General features: G+C 46.0%; 1 protein-coding gene across 24 annotated transcripts in view; it reads left to right on the plus strand.

The window, feature by feature from the left end:
- KALRN (kalirin RhoGEF kinase) overlaps window positions 1–12604 on the plus strand; it is a gene marked incomplete at both ends in the record, with an annotated part of 667375 nt that overhangs the window by 243349 nt on the left and 411422 nt on the right. For all 24 annotated transcript variants that reach the window (XM_080657248.1, XM_080657225.1, XM_080657253.1 and 21 more), the window contains 2 exons: window positions 7317–7509; window positions 10222–10734. In XM_080657248.1, the coding sequence (XP_080513374.1) occupies window positions 7317–7509; window positions 10222–10734 (706 nt within the window). The remainder of the gene's footprint in view (window positions 1–7316; window positions 7510–10221; window positions 10735–12604) is intronic.

The raw sequence follows: 12604 nt of genomic DNA on the forward strand, positions 1-12604 counted from the left end.
CTCCTTGGAGATGTTGTTCTGATTGTATTTTGCTGTTCTGTCTGATATATTTGTGTGTGACCTGCTATTTGTTAATACTTATTCTAATCTGATTTAGACAGAGTGAGTCCTTATCATTCAACTCTCACAAGCCACACTTAAGAGCGTCTAAGTGTTGTCCTTGGATCACCTGGGGGACTCCTGGGCCTCGTCCCAGACTGATTTTCATCAGAGTATCTGAAAGGGAATCCTCAGATCCTCATTTTAAATGTGTCCTACATGGATAGTGAAAGTCACTAAAGAGGAAAAAACATCGGCATAAAGTCATGACAATGCTTTTTTGAGATAACACAGGCTCGCTGAGTGCAAACAGCCCCAGTGACATGTAATGAACAAAAGAACAAATGGTCTAGAACTGAGTACAAGAAATATCTGATCAATCATCCGTTAATCCGGCATGTTTACGTTCTGGGCCGAGAGCCCCTGAGGGCCTATGAAAAACAGTTCCCAGCTCAGTTTGAAGGGACTGGAATTTATCACAGAGGGTAAGAAGCTGGCCAAGGGGGCCCAGGTTTCAAGCCCCAGATGGGAAGTAGTGGGGCAGGGTGATGGGGCAGTGGCTGCATTCTCCCTGTGAAGAGGAGATGGGAGGGTCACTCACTCTCCTTCCATCTTCTCAGTGGATTTAAAGGCCTGCTGTCCCAAGCTTCACCTTTCTATGTCCCCATCCTCACAATACACAGTGCAAAGATTCAGCCCCTGAAAACTTGATTTGGATTAATATATTTTAAAAGGTAAATAATCTAAAGGGAAGAGAGAGGTAACCTGTTAGTTATATTTCAGTGTAACTTGCTTTGCTCAAAATGCTTCGCATGTGAGCACACTGAGCGAGAGGAAGAGATTTCTGGGGGTGTGGAGGCTTGGGAAAGAGGCAAGTTGGGGAGTCCCTGTAGGACTTGGGGTCACCAAAGAGTAGTGCACAGACCTTAGTCACTTCTGGAGTCAGGGAGACAGGGCCAAAGGATGGGAGTGCACCCAAAACTGCCTCTGGTGACTTTTCCTCCAGTCATCCCAAAGATCAGCTAGGAAGACTGATCCCAACTCCCACCCAGCACCCCACCGAAACTCCCTGATCCCTGACCCCAGGCCTCTCAGGTGCTGGATGCAGTGGTTCTGATCTCAGTTAATGACATACCTCTCTGCAGCAGTTGACACCTGTTCCTCTTGAAATTCTCCCCTCCCTGGTTTCCTTAACTGCACTCCTCTCCGGGTTTTCTCCAGCCTCTCTGCATTTTTTCCTCAGGCTCATCTACTTTCTTCTCTCATCTCTTAAACATTGATATTCCATCAATGTTCTATCCTTGACTCAGAAGATGGTTCATCTGATCTTACTTGTTTTCACTGGGTGATCTCACTCTATTCTATGCACATCCACTACCACCATTTGTGTGTTTATTCATTCAGCAAATGTTATTGAGCACCTATTAGGTGCCAAGCACAGCATGACTCCCTAGTCAAGATTTGCAACACAGCTTTCTTTTTAAATCTCCAGATGGTACATTAAATTGCCTTCAGAATTTCATTTATATATGAAATATTAGTTATATTGTCATTATTCTATATAATAAAAGCCTAATATGCAAATTGACCAAATGGCAGAACAACCGGTGGAACGATGCGCGGAATGACCGGTTGCTATGATGCACACTGACCACCAGGGGGCAGGCACTCAATGCAGTAGTTGCCCCCAGCCCACAGGCCCAAGGCCAGCCAAGGTGGGTGCCAGGCCAGCCAAGGCGGGTGCCAGCAGGGGCCTCCCAATCACCCCTCTGGTCACCCCACAGATAGGCCCTGATTGCCAGCCAGGCCTAGGGACCCTACCCATGCACGAATTTTGTGCACCAGGCCTCTAGTTATAAATAATTAATGATACAATAATAAAAATAACTATCTTAGGCTGTGTTTTTTGAGACAGGGCTTTAGGTGCAAATGATTTAGTAAGGGCATTCTCTTTGGGAAAAACTCGTGAGGGAGTAGGGAGTTGGAGAAACGGAGTAGGAAAGAGGAAGGACCAAGCAAGGATGGGGTCCCAGTCTAGTCAGAGCAAGGGTGTGGTTCTGTTCTAGTCAGAGGCCTACTGGGAGAATGCAGAGGCTCTGGAGCCTAAATCACACTTCAGAGTCACTCTGCATGAAGGTAAAGAGTCTGAGCTTTGGCACCCTTTATAAGAGAGGCACTGTCCTCCCTGGGGTGTGGGTATAACCTCCCACCTGTGTCTTGGAGAAATGGAGCCCATCAGGAAGGCCCCAGAGATGGTGCAGGTGTAAGCTGATGCCTGCAATGCTGTCAGAGCTGGGGCTGGGCACAGTGGGCAATAAAGGAGCCCTCAGTGGGACACCAACAGTGTCTCCTGCAGCAGCTAAGACTTCTATCAGCCAGACCATGTGCCTGGCACCATCGTAAGTGCTTTACGTATATTAAATTTAACCCTTAAAATAACTCTGTGATGTAGTTACTATTATTCGTGTTTTACAGTGCAGGAACCGAGGCATAGAGGTTAAAAGTGACTTGCCTAAGGTTTCCCAATAAGTAAATTATGGAGCTTGGATTAGACTGAGGAGGGATAGTTCTAGATTCCATACCCTTAACTGCTACCTCTGCTTCCTCAGTGTATTGAGTCTCAGCGTATACCAGGCACTGTATTAGCCACTGGGCATCCAGCAATGAATGCACACAAAAACCTCCACCCTCATGAAGTTTATTTTCTAGTGAGGGAAGATGGACAATACATGAATAAGTAAAATATGTGATCCAGATGGTAGTAAATGCTAAGAAAAAAAAAGTCTGGGGAGGGAGGGAGGGAGGCAGGGAGAGCTGGGTGACAGCTGTGGCTTTAGGTGGGCCAGCCCAAGGACATCTGCACTAGGAGGACCTTAACCAAGATCCAGAGGATGTGGCTCCTCTGATTCTGCCATTGCCACTCCCTCTGGCTGAGCCCAGCATACCCCCCCTCTGCACAGCTGGAGGCAATCTTTCCAAACCCCCCGGTTGTGGTCCCCCAATTGTCCTCAGGATAAATCCAGCACTCCCACCATCCTGATTCTAGACCTGCTTCCATTCCTGCCTCTTCTCTGGAGTACAAATGGAAACACACATACCTTTTGTCTCAGTATTGAAAATTAATATATCAGGCTAACAAACCGTTAAATAAAACACGTTCTATCCTTCTACCTTGACTGATATGCCTTCATAGTGACAGAGGAGGCCAGCCTCATATTTGGACTTATTGGACTCCGAGTTCTCTGCCAGAACTTGGCAGCACAGGGAGACCAGCCCCAGGCCATGCTCTGCCTCTCTCTGTGCCCACTGCCCAGCTTGTCTTCCACTGTGCAGGGGTAGAGGGAAGGGGGGGGGGTTTCGCATGCATGTGGACTCCCCAGCTCACACATCCATGTTCTAGCCACACCTTTGCAAATAACAGCCCTTTGCCACCCCTCAGGCCTAGGTGCGCTCATGCTGATGGTGCTACTTAGAGGATTAGACCTGGGGTCCAGCTGCACAAGGGCCCAGGGTGTAGGCTAAGGGCCCTTTGGGCAAAGAATTTTAGGGTTTCAGGTACTAGGAGCTTCATTTACAAGGGGGTGGAGATACAGTACACACTTTATCTGGGCAAGTCTCCTTGGCCCCAGGGAGGAGGGGGAGAGGGGAGGGTATGCAAGGGGAGGCCAAGCCTGGAATAGGGCTGTCGGAAACACCCAGAGCATCACTCTCTTCCCTACCCTTATGCCTAAACTAGAGTCAATTACTTGAACTTTCTCAGTATGCCATGCTCCTTGGCTTCCATAATATGGCAGACTGCAGAAAAGAGGTCATTCATTTGGACCCCTTGCCACAATTTCCCCCATCTCCTATAAGCTCCCTAACTAATCCCCTCATTGCTGACCCTTAACCCCCACCACCTATGACCTAAACACCACTCACAGTGGCGATGGTGGTGGGATATAATAGAATATAGTGACCTGAGTGTGGGCTTTACAGTCAACAGTTGTGGTTTTGATTATTTGCTTAGCTACTTGCTAGTCCTGTGACCTTCAGCAGATTCTGTGCCTCAGTCTCATCATCTCTTACATGGAGGTTGCATGCCAAGTTTATAAGGTATTGTGAGGATAGAACCATATGATATGTCAAGTGCCCAACCACAGTCCCTGGCATAGAATAAGCATGTAGTGAGAAGTTCTTTTCCCTCCCCCAGCTCTGCTTCTTACTTGAAACCAAACACACAAAGCACCTTGAGAGACCAGGCTGTCTCACAGAGGTGCCAATTACATTAGCTCCCAGCACTGGGCCTCTTTCCCCATCTCCTGGGTGAGTGAGAACTTCTGGAGAATGTTAGTACCTATTTCTACTGTAGTTGTCAGAAACCTGCTACCCCACTTAGGTGCTGGGATAGTCACACTCCAGCTCTTGGTAGCAACACCTACTGTTGCTAGGGTTGGCGGTTTCTCATGTAAGCCCCATTATGGCAACAGGGATGGAGCAGGTGCACAAAGAAGTTGGTCATATCAGCACCTGACCTAAGTGGGCATGCAGCAGATGTGAGTCAAGCTGAACAAAACTAAGCTCAAGGAGAAAAGTCATTAAATCCCAGTAGAAAAGTGGATGAAAGAACTGCATAGGTAAGTCACAGAAGAAATACTTCCAGGCCAATAAGCTAGCTAGTAATCAGAGAGGTGCAAATTTAAATGGGCAAAGATTTCAGTGCTGATGAGAATTTAGTAAAGGGTGAAGGGGATCTCATGCGCTGCTGGGACTCTTATGCACAACATGTAAGTTGATATGTTTTTCTGCAAGGTAGTAACGAGAATGATTAAATAAGGCATGGTGAAGGTGCAAATGGATGGACTATGTGTCATTCAGTGTGCCAGTTTCAAAGAAATTTTAGACAAGGAAAAAACTCTATGTTACAGTGAAAAGTAGAACACTCTATGGTATGAAAATTACATGCACAAAGAAGATTGGAGGGAAATAGGACAGAGTGTTATAAATTCTTGCCATTAGCATCTCTTATATAAATCTTTGAAGTTTTCTATATTTAGCAGTTGTTTCTTTTATAATGGGAAAGAAATTCCATAATTTAGGAAATTGGCACATTGCTTTCATACAATAGATCAGAGGAAATTATTTATGGATGACTCTGGCCACTTGTTGACACCGATTTGGGAGAAACAGAACTTACCATGCTGAGTCTAGTCCTTTGTATCAGCAAGAACAAATGGAAAGTCTCCTGCCTGGGCAGTTCCCCATCTAACTGGGAGGCCCATGGAAGTTGCCTTATGCTTGAGACATTCACACAGTCACAGGGGCTGCGGTCTCTTCACCAGGCTGCGACATTCTCATCACTGTTGAGATTTGAGAATGAAGCCTGAAAAGGTATTTTGTTTCCATTTGTGGCTTAATTCTTCCCATTGCGGCCTTACCTCCAGTAGTGGTAAGCGATTGGTTGGTGGAGGCGCACATCTGTGGGTCATGTAACATGCACGGTGGTTTACGCAAGTACAATCTAGGGAATAGGAAATTAAGTGAAAGACCCTAAGGAAATTCTATGCCAGTGTTTATATAAGAATGTGAATTACCCAAAGTATAGTTTTAGTTATAAAATAAATGGATAGGTTAAACAAGCCAAGAAGAAGAGAAGACCCTCTAACTACCAAAACATAAACTTTCTTCCAAACTAATATGTTGTAACTATTGTGACCCCCCTCCACTTCTGATTCTTAGGAGTTATAAAGTCCAAGTGTTTAAATAAAGTTTGCTCTTTAATAAGTTACATAGCAACATCTTCATTGATTCACTTAGGCTGCTTAGTTTGGGTTTCCAAGATGGTCACTGTCACTTCTTCTGGCCTTGATTATAGGAGTAGCTTCCCCTCTCTTAACTTCCTGAAGTAAGTCTTTTAATACCCTAACTCTTCCAATGGAAGTACACGAGACAGCAGACTGTATCCATCTTTTTCATCAGTCCCACATTTGGCCGTCTGTGAGTAATCAGCATGACTCAACAATCTGATTTTTTAAATATATCTCTCTATATAATCTCTCTATATAAAGAGGTAATATGCAAATTAGGCCAGGACTCCTTAACGGGTCACGACCAGACAGGAGGAGGCTGCGCGTGCAGGTGAGACCAGGAGTGGAGATGGAGACAGAGGCAAGGGGGCCTGCCCAAGTGGTGTGGTGGCTTGGGCGGCCCCAGAGAGGACACAGGCAGGGGGACCGGGGGATGCTGCGAGTCAGGCGCGGATCCCAACCCCCCGTGGCGCTGTTTCAGCCTGACTTCTGAGGCAGCAGGCATTGCACAAGTCAGGCGTGGATCCTGGCCCCTGCGGGGCGCCTCCTCGCAGGATTTCAATCGCGCACTGGGCCTCTAGTATATATATATATACATGTTTATTGATTTCAGAGAGGAAGGGAGAGTGGGGGGGAGGGAGGGAGGGAGAGAGAGAGAGAGAGAGAGAGAGAGAGAGAAACATCAATGATGAGACAGAATCCCTGATCAGCTGCCTCCTGCACGGAACACACCAGGGATTAAGCCCGCACCCCAGGCATGTGCCCCGACCAGGAATCGAACCGTGACCTTCTGGTTCATAGGTTGATGCTCAGTCATTGAGCCACACTGGCCTGGCAACAACCTGATTTTTTGTAAGTTAACAAACATTCGAACTACAAGTAATACATCTTAAATACAGTGGTGGCAAATATGCCTTATTCATACTTTGTGTACCACCTCTTATCAACTGATAGAATCAGCCTAGAATCTTGTATTGAAAAAGGTTCTTTGGCTCCATTTGGGTTCATTGGTAAAGTGTACCAGTGACTGCCATTGCTATGGGCATGGGGAAGGGCAGCCCTCACACCAAGGATTTTCCATCTCAGATGTTAGGGCCTCAGGGTCCCTGTTGGTACAGAGCTTGTCTTCAAATAGGGAAAACATGATTCTTCCCAGGAGTGAGAGAGACAAAACCTAAATGTAAAATCAAACAGAAATTGGAATACCCAAACAGTAAACACCCCATCAAGGGCCAATGACTGTAGGGAAGGCTGAGTCATTTGCTGAGTGCTAGGAGAAGGCAGCCACCCTCCGGCAGATGGGGTTAAGCCAGGAAGGTTTTCTGAGGCAGTGCATTTTAAGTGGGATTGGAAGGCAGCCAGCAGACCTGGCGTGAAGTTGGAAGGGTGGCCCTGATTAAAAGGAATGCAGATTTCTGGATGCTTTTGGACTGTGTACTTCAAAGTCTCAGCTGCACAGAGTGACCATGCCGGACCTCTGACCTCCCACAGTGAGGACGTGTGCAAACGTGGCTTCACCGTCATCATCGACATGCGGGGCTCCAAGTGGGACCTCATCAAGCCCCTCCTCAAGACGTTGCAGGAAGCCTTTCCAGCCGAGATCCATGTGGCCCTCATCATTAAACCCGACAACTTCTGGCAGAAACAGAAGACCAACTTTGGCAGCTCCAAATTCATCTTTGAGGTGAGCCAGACAGCTCTCTGAGCATCCCTTTCCCTTCTGCCACCCACACATTTCTCACTGTGCTTCTCCATCCACCCTACTGTACCCATGTCTGTGGCTAGTATTTCTGGATTCCTTGGCTACTGTGGCTTTACTGGTTAGTATCTAGGGAGGAATAAAAGGATCAAGAGATTGCCCTAATTGCACATGTCAGTAGGCAATTCTGTGTACTATTGGTGAGTATGTAAATTAGGACAGTTGTTTCTGGTGGCAACTTTGTAATTTGGCTCAAATGCCTTAAAAAGAATTTATAGCTACTGATCTAGTAATTCTTCTTAGAAAATATTTTTAATATAAAAACTAAACAAAACCTCTTGAAAATCTAATTACAGATAATGGTCTACAAGGATGTTCATTCATCATAGTGTTTTTTGCAATAATATACACATACATATATACATATACATATATGTGCATATACATATACATATACATGCACATACATATAGTTTGTATCCTGAATATCCATTAATTTTGGTAACATTAATATACAAATACATGAAGCCATTAAAATCATATTTAGTTATATGTCAATTATATCTCAATGCAAATCATATTTAGAAAAATAGTGTCTTTGAAAAATGCTTATGATATATTTTTAAAAAGGCAGGTTTTTAAACAGTCTGGGCAGTATAATCTGAAATCTGTTTTTTGAGTGCATATATGAAGAAGAATGAGAGACACGTGAAAATGTTAGTAGACTATTAGAGGTGGCTGGATTAAAGGTGATTTTCATTTTCTTCATATTTTCTATTTTCTTTTATACTCAAGGAGAACATGTTATTATTTTCTCTTTAGCTAGGTTTTCCCAGACAGCATATGAGAATGTTTAATGTTAACACAACAGATTAAGTCAATGATTTAGGAACCTTTGTTCCAGCCAAATCCAAGCTGTTCCCCTTTCCTGGAACCCTAGCCCTCATCTGCAGGGGAATGAACCTTGTGTACGTGTGCATGTTGGAAAGGTGGAACTGCACCTAAACTTACAGCAATTTTCCATTCCAGGCCCTGTCCCCCTAGGCCAGGAGTGCCTGTGTGTGGCATGGTGGCCCTAGTGGTCTGTGATGGAGCACAGCAACCTGACCATCTGAGCGAAGTGATTCTCACTCTTTTTAAATAATGCAAAGAATTTGTCTTAGCACCCCTACCCAACATTAGGAGCCCTGTGCTTAAAAAAAAAAAAAAAAAAAAAAAAAAAATATATATATATATATATATATATATATATATATATATATATATATTTCATATTGATTTCATAGAGGAAGGAGTGTGGGGGGGAGAGATAGAAACATCAATAATGAGAATCATTCATCGGCTACCTCCTGCATGCCCCCTGCTGGCGATCAAGCCCATAAGCCAGGCATGTGCCCTAACCGGGAATCGAACCATGACCTTCTGGTTCATAGGTCAACGCTCAACCATTGAGCCACACCAGCTGGGCAGGAGTCCTGTGTTTTGTAGGTTTGGTTTTTGTATACAGAGGTGGTGATAACAAGCCTATATATTTATAACCTGAAAAGAATGAAAGTAATCTTTCCAACAAGTCCTTAAACTGTGTTTCAGTGTGGCTGCTCAGCCCTTCCCCTCTTCCTTCACCACAAGTTGAGCAAGCTTGTCTTTGTCCCCTAAATAAGAAGTAAGGAGAGAGAGCTGGGGCCTCCCACTCAGAAGAATATTTATAAGGCAGTGCCTTACGAACAGCCAACAAAATCCCTCATGCAGGCTGAGAGTACAGGCTTGTTCAATAGCAGATACTTAATGACTAATTGGTGCATATAATCATGGGAGACTTCTTGGACGTGATAAACTTGGAGCCAGATTTGAAGGGGAAAGTGCTCTAGAACAGGGCTGCTCAAAGTTTAATGCACAGAGTCCCTGGGGATCTCGTTCAATGTGGATTGTGATTTAGCAGATCTGACTTCTGAGACGCTGCCTTTCCAACAAGCTCCCAGGTGGTCTTGATGCTGCCGCAGAGGGCCACACTTTGAGTCGCAAGGACCTAGATTAGCAGAGGTTTGTATCAGTGGCTGCACATTAGAATCACCTGGTGAGCTTTTAAAACTACCCATGCACACACTCCAGTTCAGGCCAACTAAGTCGGAGAAGGGTATCTGCTACCAGGAGAGCCTCAGTGTTGGCAGAGGCCCACCCAGCCTGAGGCAGGAAGCTAGATTCAGACAGTTGCAGCCCAAAGTTGGCCCACCTGGCTTCATGCAACCGTGATGATGTCCTGGGTCATGGGCCTGGGTGGGTTTTCAAGCTGTGGAGAACTAGGGTGGGTTTCAAGCTGTGGAGAACTAGACCCTCAGGCACTCCTGCTTCTAGCATCTGAAGTCCTGCTATGGTGACTGGGGGGTGGAGAGGAGGAAGATGAAGGCAGCTGAGACTTAAAGGCAGCCTTTCCTGGAATAGCAAGTGGTGGGCAGGTGGAGAGGCTTTTGGAGGCAGTCAGCTGGTCTGTTGAAACTGCTTACCCTGGCTGATTTGTAGCTAATGACCAGCAGGCCACATGCTCACCCACTGGCCCTTTTCTGTGCAGGCTGTGGTCATTATTATGTGGACTTACCTTGGCCTCTCCCCTTGACTTTCTCCCTTCCTGCCTACAGCTGCCCTGGTTTCCCCTCACTCCCCCCACTTCACTGAGTCACCCTCTCTGTGTCTGCCCTCCAGACGAGCATGGTGTCCGTGGAGGGCCTCACGAAGCTGGTGGACCCCTCCCAGCTGACCGAGGAGTTCGATGGCTCCCTGGACTACAACCACGAGGAGTGGATCGAGCTGCGGCTGTCCCTGGAGGAGTTCTTCAACAGCGCCGTGCACCTGCTCTCGCGCCTGGAGGACTTGCAGGAGATGCTGGCTCGGAAGGAGTTCCCCGTGGACGTGGAGGGCTCTCGGCGGCTCATCGATGAGCATACTCAGCTCAAGAAGAAGGTGCTGAAGGCCCCTGTGGAGGAGCTGGACCGGGAGGGGCAGCGGCTGCTGCAGTGCATCCGCTGCAGCGACGGCTTCTCAGGGCGCAACTGCATCCCCGGCAGCGCTGACTTCCAGAGCCTGGTGCCCAAGATCACCAGCCTCCTGGACAAGCTGCACTCTACCCGGCAGCACCTGCACCAGATGTGGCACGTACGCAAGCTCAAGCTGGACCAGTGCTTCCAGCTGAGGCTCTTCGAGCAGGATGCAGAGAAGGTAGGAGGGGAGCCGGCCCACCTGGGGCTAGGGTTTGGGGGCGGGTGGCCACTGCTTTCAGGGAAACTGATCGAGGTTGCCAGTTCAGCTTTCTGATTAATGACTTTTGTGGACAGTTTTTTTTTAAGTGTTTACTGGTTTTAGCTGATACACATTTATTTTAATCATCTCTGGCCATTGCTCACTGACTCCTTAAAGCTCTCCTTATATAGTGTTTATTATGTGCCAGGCACTGTTCTGAGCACTGAGTATAAATTAACTCGTTTTAACCCTCTGAAGTCCTATAGGTAGGTGTATCATCATTATCCCATTTTACAGGTGAAGAAACTGAGAGGCTAAATAGCTTGGCCAAACAAGGAAGTGCAGTGCGGCTGCCAAGCGCATGCTTTTCCCCACTGCTGGACACTGCCCCTCTTAGGACGTGTTTGAATGGTTCGAGCCGGCTGAGCAACAAAAATAATAATACTGTTACCAGCCACAGTAACATGACTGAGTGATTAGTGCTGGGCAGTGTACTCGGCTATTGACAAAGCATTTCACATGCAGAGCCTTACTTAAAGGCACAGCTTTCCCATCCTTGGAGGTGCGTGGTGCTGCTGAAGTGCAGGGAAATGGAGTGCTCCTTGATCTTGGGGCTACAATGGCAGACTTGACATACGAATCCAGCTTTTTTCAGCTTGAAGTCAGGGCTCTTTGTTCCATGCCACTTCATTCTGAAGGTTTTTCCTCAGCAGCTCAGCCAGCACTTAAGCAGGCCCCAATTTTCTAGCAGTGAATTTTCATAGCTTTCTCCTTATCAGGGGAGATATGAGAAAGGGAAAAAGAAAAATATATCATATAGTGCTTCTTTGCTGAGGACACAAAGGTATCTTCTCCAGGTTTTTTTTTTTTTTCAAGGTAAAGAAGAGAGTTGCTATTAGGGGGAGTGAAATGGGCTCTCCTCCTATCAGTTTTCTGGAAATAACTTATATTTAAATGCATAATGCTACTGTGCATCTCTCAGTAACCTATGAATTTTACAGACATTGTCTAATATAATGGTTTTGTGTCTTTTCAGAGCTCATATTGAAAATGTCTCTAGATATTTTTAAGTGATGAAATCAAGATATGAAACTATATAATATGCATAGATGCATAACCCATGGACACAGACAATAGCATGAGGAAGGCCAGGGATGGAGTGGAGGGGGGCTAAAAGGGGAGAAAAGGAGCAAAAAACACAACTTTATATAATGATGATCCTAATTTATGTGAGAATGCCAGCATAGGTATGACTGGAGGAAAATTCAACACAATGTTAATAGTTTTGATTCTCAGAGGCCAAGCTTATGGTTAATTTTCATTTCTCTGTATAAATTTTATGTATTTTTCAATGTTTTATAATTTTTAATCAGAAGAAAATCAATACATGCCATTTTTAAAGACTGCATAGCCCTTTCTACAACAGAACTTCTGAACATCATTTAAGTCAAGGGACATGTAAAGGGGTTTCTTGTATAACCTTAGGAGTTACAGAGTTTCCCCTGACTTCCTGAGGGCTCTTTGCCCAGAGGCCTGGCAGCCTGGGTCTGACCGTGGCCTGCTCTGCGAAGGGCAACTTGGACTATGGAATCCTGTCACTGTCCACCACGCTATGAGACAACAGGTCATGAGCCAGTGGCTCTGGGAAGCCAGTCGCAGGTACTCTGGCTGCTGTGACTAGGGTTAGAAAAGTCTGGAATAGCTCCTTTCTGCTCGGGTTTCTTCTGCTCTGGGGAAGGGAACCTGCTTTGCAGCCTGGCCTAGCTGGCTATTTCAGTGACAGGGACAGAATGGGGTCTGCCTAGATGTATTTTAGAGTTCGAGGCACTTGACAGCATCCCAGAAGCTC

This window comes from Plecotus auritus, assembly GCF_963455305.1.
Source record: "Plecotus auritus genome assembly, chromosome: 2".
In the NCBI taxonomy this organism is placed as follows: domain Eukaryota; kingdom Metazoa; phylum Chordata; class Mammalia; order Chiroptera; family Vespertilionidae; genus Plecotus; species Plecotus auritus.